The sequence below is a fragment of the Lissotriton vulgaris genome, chromosome 5 (assembly GCF_964263255.1).
Source record: "Lissotriton vulgaris chromosome 5, aLisVul1.2, whole genome shotgun sequence".
In the NCBI taxonomy this organism is placed as follows: domain Eukaryota; kingdom Metazoa; phylum Chordata; class Amphibia; order Caudata; family Salamandridae; genus Lissotriton; species Lissotriton vulgaris.
The window spans coordinates 1,213,778,225-1,213,800,266 of NC_141693.1; the positions used below are offsets into that span (position 1 = coordinate 1,213,778,225).

Sequence of the window (22,042 nt, forward strand, 5' to 3'; positions counted from 1 at the left end):
TACACTAATTGTCAAAAAAGGGAGGGCTAGCTGTAAAAAGCGAGTTTAAGGGTGAAGAGAGCATAGGCGGAAAATGGAGATCGCAGGAACATTGGGAACAAATGATTGCGGAGGGAAAGTGAAGAAGTGGCCCAGGAGGAGAGTTCGGCCACCATTTTAAGGTCAGGCTGTTACTAGCAGAATCACATATTAAGTTCAGGCCAGTACAGGGATGGTCACTGGGGGTGCTGGAACAGTACAGAGTTACTACATAACATCTGATTCAAAAACAAAGACAAGGTGAAACTAAACATAGAAACAGTCCTACGGAGCATCGAAGGAAGTGGGCAAGGCGAAGAGACGGCAGCATGAGGGGTAAAGAGGGAAGGGGGAAGGATAAGTCATGGGGGAAGGGGAGCAGATCAGGACAGAAACATGACTGGCAGAGGATCAATAGTCATTGTATCCCAAGAAATAGGTGAGAGGGATGAAAGAGGGAGGGGTGTAGGGAGTTGGGGCCATTGGTCTCAACAGCCAGTAAACTGAGACCGTAGAAGGTGAGAGGGGAGTAGAAGACCTAGGGGGGTAAAAAAGAGAGGGTCTATCCATTGTGGTGGAGCAGTGCAACGGAGGAGACAGCATTTAAGGTCACCCAGATGGGATCCAGAGGAAAGGAGGAACAGACAAAGGATGCCAAAACGGCGGATCTGGGTCCTGGGCACTGAAAATAACTAAATAAAGTAAACCAAAATGGTGTGGTGCGTACAAACATCCCATGTCCAAAGACCATAATAGTTGGCTCCACAGGAGGTGCAAGTAGGGGGAAGCAGCCAGGGTGTCAAGGGGGGAGGCTGACTGGAGATCATGGAAACAAGAGGAAAGGCCAGCCGCGATCATAGGCGCAGGGCTGAGGGGTCAGCAGTGACGCCGATCAGTTCTCTTCCTCGATTAGGGCAACACAGTTGGACCAGGGTCCGAGGTCGCGATGTGTAGGCCACAGACCTGGGATCGGTTGTAGTGTGGAGCAAATCATTGGTTTGGAATTTAGACAGAAAAAAAGCTAATAGGTAGTTAAAGCTGGTGGTCGAGCTTTGGGCTGGAAAGCAGGTCAGCAAAGCAAGACTGCAAAATGGCATTGCAATACAAAATGGTGCTACAGATCAAATTCCAACCAATGCCACTATGTTGATTCCAGGGGAAGGCTCCGGCTGAGCGGCAAGGGCATCCAGACTTGCGCCGCGATGTGGGACAGCGCAGGGCAGCTGAGCTCCGGACCTGAAAGGCCGTGTTATGGCGTCAAGTGGTACCATCAATTTAACTGCAACCGACCTTGCAATGATAGTTCCGGGGGGGCAGGCTCCGGCCGAATGGAGAATCGGGGATACCCGGGTCAATCCGAGCCGGCAATCACTGCCAGACAGCCGAGTTCCGGGCCTGACCAAAGAGCAGTGAGTGGGTGCCAGAGACGGGACAGTGAATCACAGCCCCTGCGCAGGAGAGAGGGGGGCACGGCAAAGCTCCGGAGATCAGGTGTTGTAATGCAGGACTTCATCCATGCCCTCAGGACAAGGGACGAAGGCAGCAGGGTTCTACAACTCACCACGGGGCTCTAAAGGCAGGCAGCCACTGAGCTCCTCAGGTCAGCAGGCGAGTTCCTTTAATGGCGATTGCACAATGCGTAACTCCTCAGTGCCGGGAGATCACGACAAACCGGCCAGGCATGGGAGCCGGGAGAGCCACCACAGTTAATCCAGGTCTTGCTAGCATGGCGGCCGTCTTCCTGCATCAGATCAGCAAGGGAGCTGGGCACCAGTCAAGTCGCACTGGGGTCCTGGCAGCACAGGCACCGTCCAGAGCAGCAGCGGTTGTCGATCCGCGTAAGTTGGCTGCTGAGATCCGTTTCAGTGGTCTGGTTCGGAGGTGTCCGCCATCTGGTCCAGGAGGCAGGTGGGTGGGGGGCCGGAGAGGTGGTTTTTGCGGGGATAACTACCAATTGATAATCCTCAAACTGGGAGCTCACACTGGAGGCTCCTACTCGGCAGCCATCTTGTCAGACTTGGCCTGTGTGTGTGATAGATAGTCAAGTGACACTGAGTGATATGTGGCCCAGATATTCTATTCTTTGATGCAAAGCAACACTGCACAAATGTTGCTGTGCTGCCCTGCATCAAAGAGAGAGAGAAAACATTAAGGGATATCTAATAAGATATGGCAATCTGTTTTCTCTCACCATGTACTAGTGCACTTTTAGCAGCCGTGCGCCAATGGCACACACCCATGGACCACAGTGCAATGGAGTGTGCATTCTCTGAAGCATATGTTTTACACTGAAAGTGATGCCCTGCAGTACAAAAACTATGGTGTAAGGCTTTTCCCAATGTTTTTGTGCTGTGCAATGCAGCATACATGAAACGATGTAATGATTATGAGAAATTTAAAAAATATTCTTGTCACGCCCACCTCGAAGAGGAGCAAGATTTGTGTGTAAATTCCTGTCTATCAATGTTTTTAGTTAGGAATTTACACCAAAAACCATTAGTATTGCCTGGGAACACTCACACACCATTCATGGTACACCCCCTGATACAAAATAATGCAAAGCAGCTCATAGCACAACTCTGCGTTACTCTGGGATACTATCCAATGCAAATCCTTAATTGTTCTGATGTTAGGGTCACGATGTGACACATCTTCCTGATGAAAGATCGGTGTCAGGGTTCATATGATATCATTTCCTCGGATGCCATTAAGGTCAAAGGGTATGTGATGTCACTTCCACTACCCCAGGAAATTTGGTGAATCGACGTCCATGCTAACCAAATATAAATGTGCTTCTCATATCACCATCTCAAAATAGATAATTCAACCTATGTCAAGTCGGGTTTGTTTTAGGTGTCTTATTAGCAAGCACGCAAAATCTACTTTCCTCTGAATCTAGTCACACAACTCCTTACTCTGAACTATGCATAATTGTGTGAGAAGCCTAATCCAGCATTTAGCGCTATTTTCTTAGGTCAACATGCACTGGCACAGCAAAAATGAGAGAGAAGAGGCATTTTGTGCTAAGAATTTGGCAGTAAATGCTATAGAAAACTAAAAACAGTAGCCAGGAGTCACTTACCTTCTTTTAGTTATTTGTTCCTGTGCTCCTGCAGTAGGATATTTGCCCCAAATTACTCTTAAATACTCAAGCTGGAATAATCACAAAATGTGGGTAATTTCACATCACCAACTACTCTGACGTAACTAAAATTTCGACCAGGCCTAGTATCTGCACAGAGGTATAGGTGTTGAGGGAATATTGAATGTCCCATATCTTTCCTTCCACTTAAAAGCAATGTTTTCAGTGGAATTTGACTCTACCCATGTGTGTTCTGTCATGACCTTAGGACATTGTTATCTCTGCTTTGCGCAATGGGCTCATTGTCTTTTGGAGATAAATCCCTGAGGTCTTACCTGCTTGTGAAATGTACATGTTATGCCACACATAGCACCAGTGTCTTGTGAGTAACATGTCTACCTGTTTCCCATTTATTTACCATGTTATGAGAAGAAATGATTTCTTCTTCATTCCGCATACAAGACACTTCTCATTATGCTTCACACAGCATAGTCTTGTATAATTATGGAATGACTTTCCATTGTTCAGGCCCTTAAATATACTATCTGGACCTTATGTATATGACTACCTGAGGTACAGAACAGACTCCTGTATACCTTTGCTGGACGTTTGATGGGTATGGTTTAGTCACAGTTAGAGTTTGCAAGGGGAAAAAAATCACCTACCCCAAAATGTGTTGTCATTCGCCTGAAGATGAACATCACAACCAATTCCCTTTTTGTAGAGGTCCTGTATGCAACACAAGGTCTCATATTTCTCATCATCAGCTGCTGTGGTCATGTGCTGTGTCTTTGGAGGTGAAGGATTCTGAAACCTCTGGCAGGCAGCTACCAAGCGAGGCACTTGCAGAAACTCAGCTGCCAGAAGGATCTCATCAGTTGATGTCTTGTGGAGTTGGACAGTTCCATAGTAAGCAAAGTCCAGAATGGCTTCCCAGCCCCTCACAGTGATTTTCCCATCTAGGTTTGCAGTGTACAATGGCTTCTTCTCTTCCATAAGTGAGTAGAAGTATGAACTAACAGCTGCCAGGATGAAGCCGTGGAGATCATACGGTGTTCCACCCACTGTCACAGACAGATCAATTAGGAGCCCATATTCTCTGAGCTTGGACAAATTGTTGAAGAAGGTATCAGGGTACTCCTTGTTTTGCAGCTTCTTGTCAGCGTCACTGGACTCCATCTTAGTCGCCTTCAGTTTTTTAAGCAATCACATTTGATCTGAAAGCATATTTCAAAGATTTACATTATTGGCTAGGATACATAAACGTACACACAGGACACATGAACAAGATACAATTCTGGCTAATATATAAAAACTCACAAACATGACAGTCATGGAAGGAAAGAAACATAGTTCCATTTTAAAAGATTTATGTATCAGAACATTCTTCACCACTATAACATTTTTGAAAAACAGTGTCTTTGTTGCAGTATAAATATCTTCTATTGTTTTTTAACCTCTTCGGTGCTCATGATGAGGCCAACTCGTCATGAGTCACAATGGACCTGTGCTCATGATGGGCCGAGCTTGTCGTAACGGCTCTGTGCCGCAAACGCGCAATTGATTCCCCACCTGTGCGGGCGAATTAATCAGTGGGAGGGGTTGTGACGAGCCCAGCTCGTCATGAGCACAGCTCCACTGTGACTCATGATGAGCTGCGCTCATCACGAGCACTGTGGCGACATGCTCACCCCTTGCCCCCCCTGCACCGTGGGCGACTTACCCCCGCAGCGAAGTGGTTAAATAGGTATAGGTATTGATGTAAAGATGACAACAGATCACTTGATAAACATCTGTTTGCATGTGTTAGCACCTTATAAGCAGAATAGCTAGCTTTGCTTATGCGTGTTGTATTAACCATGCGAGATTACCCATTACTCAAATCACTCTCAAAGCTCACACTACAAGTGGCAGTGCTGTATAAAAATATTGCATGTAATCACACCCCAGAAATTGTTATTGTCTAAGAGCAGCCACCAATTTAGCCATAAAAATTCATGTGTGAATGCACCATCCCAAACATAAAACACATACACTCACCACAAACACCAGCAAGTTATGGAACGCAAAAACACATAGAAACACACACTAACAAATGTATAGAGTACTACATAGGTTTGAGGAGCCACTTCAAAGGTACAAATCTATATCCAGATACACAATGCAGTCACAAAATTCCAGAGATCATCATCATCATTCCCATTAATGATGCTCCCAAATGATTGGACCTCAAGGGCACCAGGGAGATCAATCAAGATGTTCCCAGTTTTATGTCGAGTAGACCTGAACCTGAGACTTTAGCAGTAGAGCTGGACCCTACTGCAATGGATGACTCACATTAGATTGACTGCCTATAAGAGGTTTGGCTCCTAAATTACCTAAATACATTGATGTGTGCACAAATATTTGAATCAATGCCCGACTACATTTCATATTTGCTAGTGTGGAATCCAGATGCTTGTGATCTGTCCCATTCTCCAGAATTCAGGTCTGGCAATTTTGCCACATCCTCCCCCATAATAAAAACAAGAGAACCCTGGGTGTTTAGTTCAGTTGTTTGATCATCAACAGCTCCAGACCCTTAAATAATATGTCCAGCCAAAAAGTTTACAATCACCGCAGCATTTCTTGTGTTCTCTTTCAAAAACTGGAAATCCAAGGCAGGTGGTATGACAATTACATTTCATTGCAAGTAAATGTTTAGTCTTTACCACAGGCGATAGATAGTAGAATGTCTCATGCAGGAGATAGTCAAGACCTGTGGCTTAGATTTGTGGAGAAAGCCCACTCAGCCCTGAACATTAAGAATCCTCAAACATGAACAAGGAATACTCTTGCATACTCTAGTTTCGAGCACTCATAGGTAAACCAAACAAGCATTGTCATAGCTAATAGGTCTTGCTTTTGGGACCCTATAAGTATTTAGTTATGCAGCACAATATCCTTGGTGCAACAACATCAACTATTGCATGGCTAAGCACTTATAAGGTCCCAAAGGCAAGACCTATTGGCTATGCCAATGCTTGTTTCTGTTCTCCATGAACACTAAGTCTGTAGGCTACTTTCTATTTGCACCTCACTTCTCAACGGGATAATCACATGCATGACATCATTGACCTATGTAAATGTTTACATATCAAAGCCTTTGTCATACAAGCCTAGCTAAATGAGGCAACTATGGCCACAATAACCTAACAAACAAACGTTCTACTGCACAGGCACACTGGCCAAGTAGTTCTTGTGTTTTATTTTGATGACACTTCACAAGTAGGCCTTTGGAATGATCAGAGATGGTGCAGTAGTTTACTCTTGTGGATCTTATAAAGGTTATACATAGATGATGCTGTTTGGGATTACATTTCTTGTTGAATTAAGGCCTAAAATAAGCCTATTACTTTGAATAAAATGTTTACGAATCTGGTGGTTTTGTTGGGACATTTTAGCTAACTATACAGTACTCCTGAGCTGGAGTGTGCCAAAAAAAGTGCACAATCAAGCACCCTAGGTCTAAAGCACTGACAGGAAGCCCAGGTTGGATCAATGTTCAACTGACATGTTGATTCACAAAACATGCATCGTCCATGCCGTCTTGTCTACGCACTTCACCTGGTGCAGTGATTCACATGGTCTGCGCATTATTTCCGAGTGCAACCTGGTAATTCCACTGTGCTCAGGAAGGGAAGCATGGACAGGACAGGAGGATCTGTAGATGGACCAGAACAAGCACGCCCAAACACCAAAAAGCAGCACGAGTCAGAATCTAGTGGCCATTTTCTGTCTGTGTGCAGAAGCTCTAGTTGTGCCAGAACCACATGCTGCCTCATTAGCTCATTAAAATTAAAAGAACTCTGGTGGTCAACATGCACCGCGTTCCAAACAACGCCCAAGACTAGTGAGGGAGAACTCATGTGCATGCCTTTTCCAAACCACCCGCCTCTGATAACAATGCATCCTAGTCTGCCAAGGCCTTCTCTGCGTGAGGGAGCACTCTCAAAGAGGCAAAGGAAGGCACCCTGGAGTGTGCGTGGGTCACGCATGGTAACTAGCTGAGCAGACTCCACAACGCTGTGTTCAAGTTCGATTGAAAAATCGTTGCAATGTGTCTGCATGCGACCCTCTGAGGCAATGGAAGTTTCCGTGGTCAGAGTTTGTGTAACAAGGACCCTTTGAGTGCTGCATCGAACTGATGCATAAGAAAAACTGTAATGGAAGCTGGAATAGACTCGAAGAGAGGGCATCGTGGGTTCCACTCTACTGTAAAGAGAAAGGAACCCAATTGCCGTAATGTCCTCGAGTCAGCAGCTCCCATCAAGGTAGGGGTTTTCTTTATATTTTATTTTTAACTACCAGTTCTGAAGAAAACCATTAGATGGCGGTATAATGCAAAACGTGAATATACCAGGCTCAAGTGGCAATACTATTCATTATTGCCAGACACACTTTAAATGCACTAACCTCACAAGTAATATACACACACGTTTTTCTTGTACACATATAAAACAAGAGTACACAATTAGAAGTACATATTGACACATATTCAACAACACACATTTTCGTAAATCCAAGTAGACATTTTCAAAGCCACACACGTAGCATTTCAAAACAAAGAGTCACTGCTCGCTCCTGCAGGCAAAACGCAGTGGAATGCGAGGAATGCAGCTCAGGGGGGAGGGATGGGGGAGTGCACCTGAGAGTACACAAAGCATTTCCCTTGGGGGAGCGGGTATTGGGCACCATTGGTTTGCAATTTAATTACAAACAGATGGTTTCAAAGCTCGCTCCCGCAAGGGAATTGCCAAATGTGCACGCGTTGCCATTGAAAGCAATGCGTGCACATCTTTGGCCCAAAAAGTGAATCGATTACTAAAGGTCTCCTCCTAAGCATCGCATGCGCGCTGCGTGGCGAGACCTAAAAACGTGATGTGTGTTTTTTCAAGCACTGCACTTTAATAGCAAAGCAATTAAAACAAAGTACTGTTGCTGAGCCTTGCTGCCCACTCTGAAGCAAGAGCATTACAGAGGTTAACAGGTTTTCATACTGGGCTGGGCATGCACTCTACATCTGCTAAGACACATGCCCTGCATTTTACTCCACAGCCAGGCTCACATAGCTGCCAACTTTTCAGTTTGCTATGTGTGACATTTTCATAATTTAGTGTTAGACTAACTCATTGTTGCGTGGTGGTCTGTATCATGCACTAAAATGCAAAGTCACGCATTATAGCATCTCCTTGCAGAGTCAAGCCAGGAGACCGGAGTGCCGCTAAAGAAATAGTACTCAGCAGCGTGGGTCGCACACTGGATGCTTTGGCAGAGTGTGTGAGTGACTGCGGTAGTAATGGACACTCTGCCCTTATGATGAATTTCAAGCTTACATATGCCATGTTAGGTCATAGCCTGGAGGTGTGTGGGCTGATTTGTTTTGCTGTTTGAGGGTCTATTGGGTCACAAACCTTCTCTGCAGGAAGCGTAAATGCACGTGTCTCCCTAACCTTGTAAAATAACTAGGGCTGGGCGTAGTTTGCAAAGTAGCGCTACACGAAGCTACGCAAAGTACACTTCACACTACGCGAGCTACGCTTAGCACTGACCGAATTGTGTAGTACCCTGTTCGCACTGTGCAAGATGTTGTTTTAAATAATTGCACAGTGTGGACAAGCATCCGGCACTGTGCAATCATTAAAAACAGCATCTTGCACAGTGCGAGCTTTAGTTTTCTGCCACTCAAGTAGATTTTTACTCGAGCGGTAGCTTTCTTAATGCGGACTGGTAGTTTCTCATCGTGAGCGGACACGAGCAAAGCATAACCGACCACTCGCAATGAGAAACCTGACCTCCCCGCGTTGAGAAGCTCGCCGGGAGGTTTATTTTCCATGCTTGCGTTCAGCAACTTGATGTTGCTGTTCGCGAACGAGGAAAAAGTCTCACGGGGATGTCATTTTGCTTGCTCGCAGTCGCCAACTTGACGTTGAGGACCACCAGCAAGCAAAAAAAGACTGCTGCACTACGCTATGCTACGCTAAGCGTGTTTGCACTATGCTAAGTGCAGTTCGCGTAGTACAAAGTAGCGCAAACTTCGCAAACTACGCAAGCGAAGTGTAGTGCTTTGCCCAGGGTTAAAAAAAACTTGTCCAGCATCTTCACAAGTTCCAATCTGCCCCACTGGCAAATACGGTTCTCTTTTTTCAACAGTATGTTTTACTATCGGAAGGAATTTTTAATTTGGTACCAGAGTTGTTTTCTGTCCTAGTCTAGTCCCGGAGGGGTGAGTTTCCTCTCCGGTCTGGCTGGCATACACAAATGAGTATTCTTATTGCTCAGGACAGGACTGGCCAGGACTGCAGCATTGTTCCCACCCCCAGGCTCAGTAAAAGAACTTGGAAGACACTCAGTGCAAGCGCTCTTCCTGGCAGACACTCCTTTGATTTTGCTTGTGAGTCATAATTACATTGAAATTATGAAAATGTTACACAAACAAATTCGAAAGCTTGGCAGCTATGGGGGCAAGCCAGCAAGCAATTGGCGATCTCTTGTACGGAAGACAGAGTACAATTGTCCTCCCACCAAAGTCAGGGAGCAGCAGGCAGAAGGGTAACAAGCAGAAAAGCAGTCGTTCTTGAAAAGCAGCCCTGTTGAGTCCTTTAAGCAACACAGCAGTACTCCTGATAGATGTTCAGTTCAATCTTCAGAAGTGGCTGATTTGTGGAGTAAGGGACCTAGTACTTTTGAAAAAAGTTTGTATTTATCAGCATTTGGTAGCATACAAACAGGAACAGTCAGGGAAAAGTAAGTTACAGAAAGGCACTTCCTAATCCTGACCTATTGCAGGAGGAGAAAAAAATACATGGTAATAAACAAGGCAGTGAAACGTTACAACTTTAAGTTGGCATATTGTCCAACATGTATTCGGTCTAGGAGACCTCGTCATCAAATAATCATCATGTAAACAGTTCACATTATATTACTCCATCTTCAACATTACTGTACGGGCAATTGCATTCTGACAGATTTCTATAGTGTGCAGAGCTTCAGATGATTGTAAAATAGGAGGAATGCGTTCTTCATTTTGATAACATTGGTGGAGATAGATAAGCCTTTCATTACGAAACCAAGGGGTGGGTTGGTGGCGGCATTGAGTCTGTAGTGTTTCTGGATCTTAGATATCCCAGCAGGGTTTCCCAAATGTCCTTAGGACAGGATTTTGGCGGCATCCTTCTCCAGAAGTGCGATAGTTGGTCGAAGCAATAGGCCGTGTCCAATACCAAGCCTTTCACCCCAGGCACTGCTTTTCTGCCCCAGTTCATCGCTACCCTGCGCTCAGCCAGAAGGAGCAGCATAGCTGTCAGTTTACAACTGTCTATCAGAACATCCTGGAAAGGGGCGACCACTCGGTCCCCCCGAACGTATGGATGAGTGCCTCGATCCCCCCGGGAAGCCATTTTGGGCGGGAGGCGCGTCTCGGCTGGTATGCCCGAAGCGGCGTAGCCGGGGCGCGCCTTTTCCCGCCCTAGAGTGGGCTGGCCTAGACACCGACGCAGCCAGCCACGCCCCCGGGGCAGGCAGGGGCGGGTTTTCGCCCGCCCTGAAGACGGATAAAAGAAGGCGCAAGACCAGAAGACGTCCTCTTGTTCTTGTGCTCCGAAGCTGCACCTCCTCGCTACACGTGAGCTCGGGACGGAACGAAGAGCCAATTTTGAGCGTTTTGATCTTTTTCTTTGTCTTTCAGAGACTTCGTCGGAGAGATGCCCAAGAAAGGCCCAAAGAGAATGACGACCGAGCAGATGGTTCGGGCCCTTTTTAAGGATATGTCCGACATAAAGAAGCGGCTGGCGGAGCGAGATGGGGAGGAGGGATCGGGCCAACCACCGGCTGGAGGGAGACCTAAGAGATCGAAAAGGGTTCCAGCTGGGGGGGACGCCCCGGCTCCCTCTGCCCCGCTCGAGGCGCCGACCCCAGTACCGATCGAGGGGAATCCAATCCCCGTTGTCGTCACCCCGACACCTAAGGAAGACATGCCCCCCGAGCTGGCAGCACAGCTAGCGGCATGGTTGGGGGATAGCAGTGATGGCGCCACGGCTGCTGAGGCACAGGCGCTGATCAAAAAACTTCGCGAGAAGAAGGAGGCAGCTAGAGTGGCCGCACCGTTGGCAGGGATAGACAAGCCGCAAGCGGCAGAAGCTGCGTCCGGTTCAGGTAAGCGGCCATTGCCGATTGCACGGGACGAGTCAGCACCCTCTCGTAGAGAGAGATTGGGACAGCATGTGCCTTTAGCCATAAAGGAAAAGATATGGGCAGGGGAATACGTGAATATTTTTTCCTTGCTTGTTGATCATTACGATGTGGAGCATGTAAAAAGTCAGAAGGACCTAATGCATCCAAGTGTTTGGCGCGCAAAAATGGCCGCCTTTAAGGTAAATGAGAACATTGGGAACTGGGGCAATGCCTGGGGTATTTTTACGTCGATTTTGGGGGAACGTAGGCCTGAGTTGCTTCCTGAGTTTCCCGTTTACCAATCACGAATTATGGGTTACTCGACGGCGTATCAAGGTAACCATTGGTTTTGTTATGATAATCTGTTCAGGAAGGAAAAAGAACATAACAAGGGTTTGACCTGGGATTGTTACGATTCTTTAACGTGGGATAAAATGAAAGAATCGGGAATATTACGAATGCCATTGGTCGGGAGCAATGTTGTTGACTACTCCCGCCAAAATGTGGGGTCGCCCTTTCGACCAAGTACGAGCACCGACGACCAGTCGAGGCCCGCAGGTAATAACGGGAGAAAGGGTTTCTGTTATAACTTCAACAAAGGGAAATGTACCAGGCCTCCGGGGTCCTGTAAATTTAAACACGAATGTAGTACGTGTGGGTCATCCCATCCTGAGTCAGCGTGCAGAGCCAGAACGGGTGAGAATGGGGGCAAGGGAGGCGCCAAACAGGTCTAATTTAGTCCGAGGGGCGCCTCTACCGACCCCGATTGATACCTTGGCAATGATCCCCTGGCTCAGTGATTACCCGGATCGTGCGTCTGCCGGGGTGCTGCGGAACGGTTTTACACATGGTTTCCGCATCCCGGTAGGGGACTTTCAGGGTGTAGGGATTTGCAAGAATCAGCTTTCTGTTTTACAACATTCATCTGTGGTGCAGGAAAAAATTCAGAAAGAGGTTAGCCGGGGACGGGTCGCTGGCCCGTTTAGTGTACCCCCGGTACCGGATTTTGTTTGTTCTCCGTTAGGGGTGGTCCCCAAGAAGGACCCAGGTGAGTTTCGTCTGATCCATAATCTGTCTGCGCCACACGGCCTTTCGGTAAACGACGCAATTGATCCTGAAGTTTGTGCGGTGCGATACGCATCGTTTGATGAGGCAGTAGCCATCTTGAATCGCCTGGGGCCCGGGACGTTGATGGCGAAATCCGATATCGAGTCAGCGTTCCGGTTGCTCCCGGTACACCCAGACGACCAGCGTCTTTTGGGATTCGGGTTCCAGGGATCATTTTACATGGATAAGTGTATGCCAATGGGATGCTCTATATCATGTGCCTATTTTGAGCAATTCAGTACTTTCCTGCAATGGGTGTTTACTAAAAAGACGGGTTTTCGAAATGTGATGCACTACCTTGACGATTTTTTGTTCCTTGGCCCCGCCGGAAATCCCGAATGTGCCCAGGCCTTAAACGAATTCTGTGGGTTGATGGGTCATTTTGGTGTGCCGTTGGCACCGGGTAAAACTATGGGTCCCACGACTTGCCTCGAGTTTTTGGGGATCGAGTTGGACTCAAGGGAGGGGTGTTTCCGTTTACCGGCTAGCAAAGTGTTACAATTCGGGTCAGCCCTCCGAGTATGTTTGAACACACCCAAGGTTACACTGCATCAGTTGCAACAATTAGTGGGGAAGTTGAATTTTGCCTTAAGAGTAATCCCAATGGCTCGCCCTTTTTCCCGCTCCATTGCCCAAGCGATGATCGGCCTGAAGGAGGGTCATCATCGCACGAGGTTATCGGCTGAGGTCCGCCAGGACATGCGGATATGGTTAGCATTCCTGGCGGACTTCAATGGCCGAGTCGTCTGGAACAAGCCAGCCGTGTCCTCGGAAGAGCTTGGGCTATGGACGGATTCAGCAGGAAGCATAGGGTTTGGCGCCATCTTCGGCACGAGCTGGTCTGCTCAAAGATGGCCCCTATGGTGGCACGAGAGGGGGCTAACGAGTAATATCGCTTTCCTTGAATTATTTCCCATTCTCGTTGCCCTGAGAACCTGGCCAGAAGGTTTCAGGGATCATTCTGTAGTCTTTTGGTCCGACAATATGACCGTGGTAGAGTGCATCAACAGTCAGTCAGCCCATTGTAAATTGATTTTGAGGCTGCTCAAAGAAATTGTCTTACTATGTATGCAACTGAACGTGGTTTTCAGAGCAAAACATGTCCCAGGGGTGATGAATCAGGCTGCTGATGCACTGTCTCGTTTTCACATGCAGGCTTTCTCGGGTTTCCTTCCTTCAGCGGACCCGGAGCCGGCACCCTTCCCCGAAGCTCTCTGGTCTCTCGGTGCCCCGAACTTCGTCACCTCGTGGGAGAGAGTCTAGCACCCAGGACAAGGAAGGCATATGAAGGGGCGTTCCAGGCCTATTTAGCCTTTTTGGGGGCAGAGAGAGGGGGTCTTTGGGGTCAGGAAGAGTGGGTAGTACTCTTTCTTATGTCTTTACACAGGGCTGGGAAATCGGTGGCTACGGCCCAAAGGCATCGTGCCGCCATTTCCTTTGTTGCCAGGGCCCATGGCATCCTGGACCCAACAGCGTCTTTCACAGTACAGAAAGCGCTGCGTGGGTGGCAACGCCTAGAGGGTCGCAGAGTAGACGTGAGACGACCGATAGGTATAGACAGGTTGTCCCTGTTACTGGCCACACTCCCGAATACATGCTCGTCCCCTTTTGAGACCGGTTGAAAACGTTTGATGTTTTAATTTTTTGTTTTAATAAATACGGCCGGGATGGTCACTCCATCCCACATCCAAAAAACTTTAAGAACAGTTTCCGGTTTCCCTTCCTTTTGGGGATTGTGTTGAGAGGGGGTGGCGGGTATCTCAGCCATATTGACATATCCCAATAGGCCTTTTAATGGAGTGCATTGAATGTGTGTTTCAGTTATGCACCGAATCACCCTGAAATCTTCTTTCCAAAATGCTGCCACTTTGGGACACTCACATGCTAAATGGGAAAAGGTCACTTGTAGTGCCGCACGTCAAAGGCAACAGGGGTCTCCTGTTAGCCCCATCTTGTGCAATTGCAGAGGGAACTGTAAATTCGGTGTAACATTTTAAAATGTATTAAGCGAAGTTTGAAGTTGGGTGACAGCATTTCCATCTGTCCACAGCCGAAGGACCAGTGTACATCTGTCAAGTCGGGCCCTATATCAGTTTCCCATAGCCATCTGGCACGAGGGGGCTGTGTCGGGGGGCTACGTTGGACTGCAGAATACAGTTGCGTTGTCAGTGTATGTGATGCAGTCATGGTGAGTATATGTTCCAGTGCTGGTAGTGTCGGGGTTGTGCTGTGAAAGAGTCATGCAGTGCAATGTAGTTGGTGGATGCGCATCGTCAGTGGGCATTTCTGATAAGAATGTACCATTGGGAACAAAGTCGAAGAAGGTGTATATGTTATGGCGATCTGCTCTTTGTTTGCCCCTTTTTCTTGCAGCTGCGGTATCATCAGATCATCATGCAAAGGTATCGAGGGCGCGAATAGCAGCTTCTTCCCGATCCTTTTCTATATGCACTCCCACGCCCATCTGATGCACTCAACCATGTTGATGTCATCTCTAGGCGTCCTGTTTGGGGTATATAGAGCTCAATTTAGGGGCCATATGTCTGCTCTATCCTATTCTATCACCACACGAGGCTGAAAGGGGGTTGGATGGATCTAGAATTGTAGGAATTGTGCTTCGCACAGAAGTCATAAAGAGTCATGTCTGGTGCTCCCATCCCACTCGGTGCAAGCGGTAGTGTGAGAATTTCCCATGAAATGCGGGGCTATTTCAATGCCCATACGAAGGATATCAAGTTGGAGCAGAGCCGTCACAGAAAAGCGCCCGTTAGTGGCAAAGGAAGGTTTGGGAATAAATATAGAAATGTAGGTAGCACTATCATTTTGGCTATAGCAATGCGGCCTGCGGAGAGAAGTATCTGGTTTCCTGTGCTACAGCCACTCCATCGCCTGGCTGAAATTTGCCGACCACAATTCTTGCATATCCCGACTTAGCCATATTCATAAGTAATGCACTGGGCAAGCCGCCCACCTCAAAGGGTATTCAGTATGGAATTTTTGGATTTGGTCTGGAAGGGGAAGAGCGTGGACTATGACCAGTTAATAGTTATGCCTGAGAGACATCCGAAGTGCACCACCTCCCATATTATCTGGTTTAGGTTAGTGAACTGATCTTTTATGTATAGTGTAACATCATCGGTATAAAGGGAGATTATTAGCCCCCTTGAAGAGAACCCAATTCGTTGCCGGGTATGGTGCAGCCTAAGTCTGGCAGCCAGGGGTTTCCATTGCTATCGCGAACAATAGCAGCAAAATTGGGCATCCCTGTTGTGTGCCTCGAGTGATTGGTATAGACTTAGAGATGAGCCCATTCATATATATGCTTTCTGTGGGGAGCGTGTATAACAATTTTATGTATCAAAAAAAAGTGGAACTGAGGCCCAGTTGTTGGAGCAGTGGGGAGATAATTACACTCCAGGGAGTCGAACCCCTTAGTGGCATCCAACCGGTTGGCCATTGCCTGCACTTGTGGGTCTAGATGATCCATGACTGTGAAGAGTGTTCGCAGGATGTGGGAGGTTGAGTGACCTGGAATAAATCCTGCCTGGTCTGGCCGCATCAATATGTCAGAAATGGTAGTGTGCGATTTGCCAGTAGTTTGGCCAATATTTTTTTGTCTGTTTTTTACGTTTATGGTTTATTGCCTGTATGAATCACAATGAGTGGCAGGTTTATTTGGCTTCAGGATCAAAATGATTACTGCCTCGCTAAGCCTGGGATGGAGAACTCCCGCCTTGAGAGAGTCCTCAAACATGGCTAGCCAATGGGCGGGCTAGAGGAGTGGCAAATTCCTATCAGAAGGACGTGCCTAGTCTGTCTAGGCCCGGTGCCTTGTCACCTGGAAGGGAGCTAAAGGTCTGTGTGATTTCCTCTGTCATAATGGGCACATCTAGGAACTCCCTGTGTGCATTTTCCCGCCAGATTAATTGCAATGTGTCTAAGTCTCCTTTTAGGGATGAGGAGGAGGTGTAGAGCTTGACATAAAACTTCGACATGGTGTCCAAGATCCCCGTGGGTGTATCCTGAATATGATTGCCTTTATCTAGTAGTTCCAGTATGTAAGTTGAGGAACGCGATATTCTAAGAAGATTTGCCAGTGTCTTTCCAAGTCTATCCTCTGTGTATTCAGCTATTTTCTCATGAATGATTTCCAATATGTTTGGGTCATTAGACCAATGATATTCTGACTCAGAATTTCGTATTGTTCCTTCTAGTTTAGTTAATTGTGTGCAAATTGCTCTGAGTACCCATGTCTGTTTAGAGATACATGCACCGCATATTACTGCCTTAAACGCATCTCAGCGAGTCGAAGATTTCACCATCCCCTTGAATTGTTCAAAATAAGCAATGATGTCTTCTCAAATCTCCCCCCAGAACAGAACATTCAGCAATGCCCCAGAAAGCAAGCATCATGAGAACGCATCCAAGGGGACCTGAGGGATTGTGAGTTCCAAAGGAATGGGGGTATGGTCCGACAGCGTGCGAGCTAAGTGTGTAGCCTTTGCATCCCTCTTTTTTAACTCTTGAGATATGAGCCAATAGTCTATTCTTGACCACGTGATGTGATGAGTGGAGGCACACGTACCTTCCCTTCTCTCTCCCTGTCACCATCTCCATATGTCTAGCAGGTAGTGGTCCTGTATATTCATGTTGAGTGTGGATGCTGTGCCGGGGTGTGGATGATGAGATAGGCCAGAGCTATAGTAGCTGTCATCTAGGACCACATTGAAGTCCCCACCCCAAAGTGTCACACTATGTCCTCTCCTCCCTATCAATCTCCACAGCTCAGCAAAGAAACCGGGATCATCAGTTTTTAGGTCCATGTACAACCTCACATATTGCCCCTTTTTTACAAGCTTTTTATATTGGCTCTAGGGTGGCAATATATTTTCTCACATGTAATCCTTGTCAAGTTGCTAACTAGCTGCTAGTAGATGGCCCACACACTTTAGGTGATATCTGCAGGAATCAGTCCTCTCTTTCTTCCTGAGATATCTCTTTACTGATTTTTAGCGCTCCATGTTAAAACTGTCCCGTTCTTTATTTATATGTGAGTGGTTGGTGCATACTTAAGTAGTTGTATGGTTTTTATCCCCCCAGTTTGTAGTACGATCCTTGGTACACATTAGTCGCTTCAAGATGGCCACCGCACTTTATTTGGTATCGTGATCTGGAGGGGGTCAATCCCACACCAACCTCCATGCATTCAATAGCAATTGTGGGAGCAGTTTAGGAGCTAGTGTACAGTTGTGGATTAGTAAATACACTGACACACGAAAGCTTTGCAGGTTGTACCATTTGTTACTATTGCATTATTGTTTATAGAGGCTGTAGTTTACTTTTTTCAGATTGATTTAACTGACTGACAGAGCTTATTGGGTAAGTGATGGATAATTTTTGCATGTATCAATATATATATATTCACTGTAAAATCCAAAGGTTACAGGGACGTTATAGTTAGGAAATTGAATAAAATAGACCTTAGAAATTCACTGAAAGAAACAAAGGTTATAGGATGTTATAGTTAGGCTCAAGTGTTATTCATACAAAACCAGTGAAACTCAGCAGTTATAGTTAGCTGAGCTAACTATAACTCACGTCCCCACAATGCACTGCTTATAATCTCACATATTACATCACTCATGACATGGTCAATGACATAACTGATGACATCACTCATGATATCTCAAATGACATCACTGATTACATCATCTGTGACTGTGAGTGTTTTAAAAAAGCTTATGAGTGTTAAATATATATATACAATCAACAAGAGAGAAAGGGCTCACAAGGCCACTCTTATACCCCTTATGAGTACTGAATAAGAATCAACAAAAGAGTGACAGAAAAGATAGTCGGTTGCCATTTGTCTTCATTGGGTCCTTTTTAGAAAGTAGTGATTTAGTGAGTTAAAAGAAGTGAGGACTACTCCCCAAATTTCAGAAAAATTATTTTATTAAGTGGGTAGCTCTAACTTCGTTAAAATCTAAGTAAAAAGTCGGACAGATTGGTGAATATGTTAATTTGAACCACCCAGTCCTAAACGGGCCGCAGACGTGGCAAAAATCAGGTTTAAACGTGGAGAGTCGATGGGAGTCTGATTTCCGGGCGTGAAGAATTTTCCTCTGCCGTGAGCCTATGGTGTACTGCTTACTAGACGCACATACAAAAATCCCTCACATACAGGAGGAGAAGCACTAGGGAGTTCCAGTGCTGTGGATACACACAAGGTCGTAATCCTTTTACTTTCTTCTACCTCAGGTGGCAGTGATGCCTTAGTGTGCTTCACCCATGTGACGTAGTTGTGTATGGTCCTGATGAACGCTGAGCCGATCTTTGGCTCTTAACAGCAGAAACATGTCGACCTATATTGTTTTATGTTTAGGACTCAGGCTGTGCACCAAATGTTTAGAGATCATGGCTTAACTGATGTATGGGGAGCGCTTAAATATCCAGATCCTGGATTAACATTTTTCTCTTATACCCCATAATAAGCTGGTTCACCTTGATCGTAATAATTGAATCTTTCTTGAGGTTCTTTTCGGACCACAATCCACTAGTACTCAGGTGTGCATTAGCGGGGCTGAAAAGGCAATCTAGAGCCTGGAAATTTAATAGAATTGATTGAATTAAATATATTATCGGACACGTATGTGTAAGTGGCTGAGGGATTTTTTGTTGTTGGTAAACCAGGAAACTTCAGCTCCTGGAATGGCCTGGGACTCTCTAAAAGCAGAAGTAAGAGGGAAGACGATAAACTTCAATATTTTTAAACAACAGCAAAATCGTGTTCAGCTGCAGGAAATTTATGAAGGGCTTTCAAACAATGAGGCTGAGTTAGCTAATATAATAAAGCAAGGGTTGGATAGTGGAGACATTATACAGAAAATAGTGGTAAATAAGGTAGAATCAACGAACAATACAATAAGGTGGTGGCCACTAAATATCAAAGCTGAAGGGTGGTGTGTTAAAAATATGGAGAGAATACTAGCAGGATGCTGGCACACTGCACACGGCAAAAGGAGGTTGAAAGAGGGGTCGAGGCTATCTGTGATAAACTGGGGAGGAGGATAAATGTCCCTGCCAAGATAGTGGAAGTATTCCGTAAATACTATTTAGAATTATATGCAGAGGATTTTTTTCCACAAGCAAATTGCTATAGTGATTTCCTTTGCCCAGTCAAGGGGAGTATATTGAATGAGGAAGAGGCAGCTTCCCTAGATCAACCTATGGGCTCTGACGCGGTGGCAATGGCAGTGAAAGCTTTGCCAAGCGGCAAGGGTGCATCACCAGATAAAATTCCATTGGAATTTTTGCGGTATTTCTCCCTGAGCTCTTAGAAAGCCATGTCCTTCCCCTTTTTGACTGCACAGTTAGAGGGGGAGGGGGATACCCCCATCATGGGAAAATACTAATATCGTAGTATTTAAGCCCGGGGTCATATAGGCCCATCTCGATGATAAACGCAGATGCCAAAATTTATTTGAAGATTTTAGCAAGCAGAATGGGCAAGGGTATTACTAAGTATAACTAAGCTTCTTTCAACTTGTCAACATGACTTGATCCCAGACCGGCACACTACTGATCATGTCCGTAGGGTAATCGTGCTCTTGGATATAGCAGTGGTTCATAAATCACCTATGGGCTTGGGGCTAGATGCACGACCCTACCAATTTGCAATTCGCAAATTGTGTTGTTTTGCGACTCCAAATAGCAATGTACAACAGTGTCTCAGACACTGTTGGTGATTCCTAATGGGGTCACAAATTGCCTGCCTCATTATTATTCATGAGGCAGGTGCAATTTGCGACCCCATTAGAAATAGTTAAGACTCCCAAGGATGGTGGATTGCTGGGGTCAGCAGATCACCATGTCTCTGACTGATTTTGAAATAAAGCATTTTTTAAAATTAAATGCCTGTTTTCTTTAAAAGAAAACGGGATTCATTTATAAAAGAAAAATGAAACATTACTGTTTCCTTTTTTGAGAGTAGGCAGTGGTCCGTGGGTATGAATGTGATTGTGGGTGCACCAGAGGGGGGAGATATGGGAGAGGTGGAGGTGGGAAATAGGGAAAAAAAGAAATAATAACAGTGAAAATGGTAGTAGTGCTGAGGGTGAGGCGGGGAGTACCAAAGCAAAGCTAAGTACGGGGAATTATTAAAATGTGTAGATATTGCAAGTGGAAAAGGGAGAAGGAGAGAAGATCGAGGAGAGAGTGTATCAAAAGGGTGAAAATGAGAGTGAGGGGCATATTATGGTGGCTTCTAGAGTGCCTGTGGCACGCAATGCATTCAATCACCAGAGAATGTTGTGGACACATCTCCATCCACGTCTGGCGCCTCTATGCTCAGAAAGGGTATCCATACCTCTAGGAAAGTCTCTGACTGATCCTCTCGTGTGAGGCCTCATGAATCATAACTGTCAGTCAGGACTCTTGTTTTCTGGCGTTCACAGCCCTCCATTGGCGCAGTATGCAGAGTTTTCCCATGACCAAAGCTGTATGAAAGAGGCGGAGTTGCGGTCTGGATAGGTCCAGGAACCTTTGCAAGTCATGCAGTAGAACATCAGGGGGGTAAGCGGTAGGCAAAGTGGCATGGTGGTACTCGGGGTCTGTCCCATGTACTCCCAAAAAGCCTGCACTGAGGGGCATTCATAGATGATATGTGCTATGTCACATCAGGAGTTGGGACACCTCCAGCAAATGGAATGGGGGTGAAGACCCGCTCTGTGCAATTTCTTCGGCATCCAGTACAAGCCTTACAGATCTTTAAAGAGGCAGAACTTCATCCTCGCCTCCCTTGCGCCTTTGTCCAGGGCTTCTACTTTATCCGACCAGTCGCCTTCTTCGTATGTGGTCGCCAACCGTTCCTGCCATCTGGCATGTAGCATCTGTACCAATGGGGTCGAGAAGCGGTGTGTCGATAGCACCCCATGCAGACCAGACATGACCCCTTTGGCCCTTCCCTAGACGAGAAGAAATGACAGCACCAGAGATGAAGCCAGGCTCCAGGGGGTAGGCCTTAAACACTGCCGCAATCAGTGTTGTAGCTGGTTATATCTCCAGGACTGCGATGTGGGGAGACTGTACTCCTCCCCTAGCAGTGGCAGCAGTTTCACACCTGCCACCTCAAGTTCTTCCCCCATACGGATAGCTTTGTTTCCCCAAAGTGGGGCATTCATATGCAGACGTGAGTGTGCCCCCAGCAGCTTCTGTGCCCGGTGCCAAGCCATGCGCGTGGCGGATATGATAGGGTGTGCTGAACAGCTGTCCCCCGGCTTTGTTATATATAGGGTGGATATCCACCCCCAGCTGAGAGTAGGCAGAATTCTAGAGAATGCCATAGTGGCGGGTCAGGGAAGTCTGGTAGGGAGCATGACATTTGGGAGAGATGCAACACCAGTGCATTGAGTTCCACCGATGGGAGGCCAAGTCCCCTGTGGTTGCGGCGAGCTTGTATCTTGGACACAGCTATTCGCGGCTTTACATACAAACATCTTTATCTTGGAGTTTATCTGTCACAAGTTTGTGAGAAGCGCTTGCATCGGCAGCATCCCCAGGGTGTAATTGAAGGGTGTTAGCGTTACCATGCGAACTGCCTGCACCCTACCCCACAGCGAAAGT

General features: G+C 46.5%; 1 protein-coding gene across 3 annotated transcripts in view; it reads right to left on the minus strand.

Moving 5' to 3' along the window:
• Window positions 1-22,042, minus strand: part of LOC147712311 (kelch-like protein 33) — a 171,676-nt gene that overhangs the window by 113,065 nt on the left and 36,569 nt on the right. For all 3 annotated transcript variants that reach the window (XM_086923027.1, XM_086923026.1, XM_086923028.1), the window contains exon 2: window positions 3,766-4,317. In XM_086923027.1, coding sequence (XP_086779153.1) covers window positions 3,766-4,279 — 514 coding nt within the window. In that variant the 5' untranslated portion in view covers window positions 4,280-4,317. The remainder of the gene's footprint in view (window positions 1-3,765; window positions 4,318-22,042) is intronic.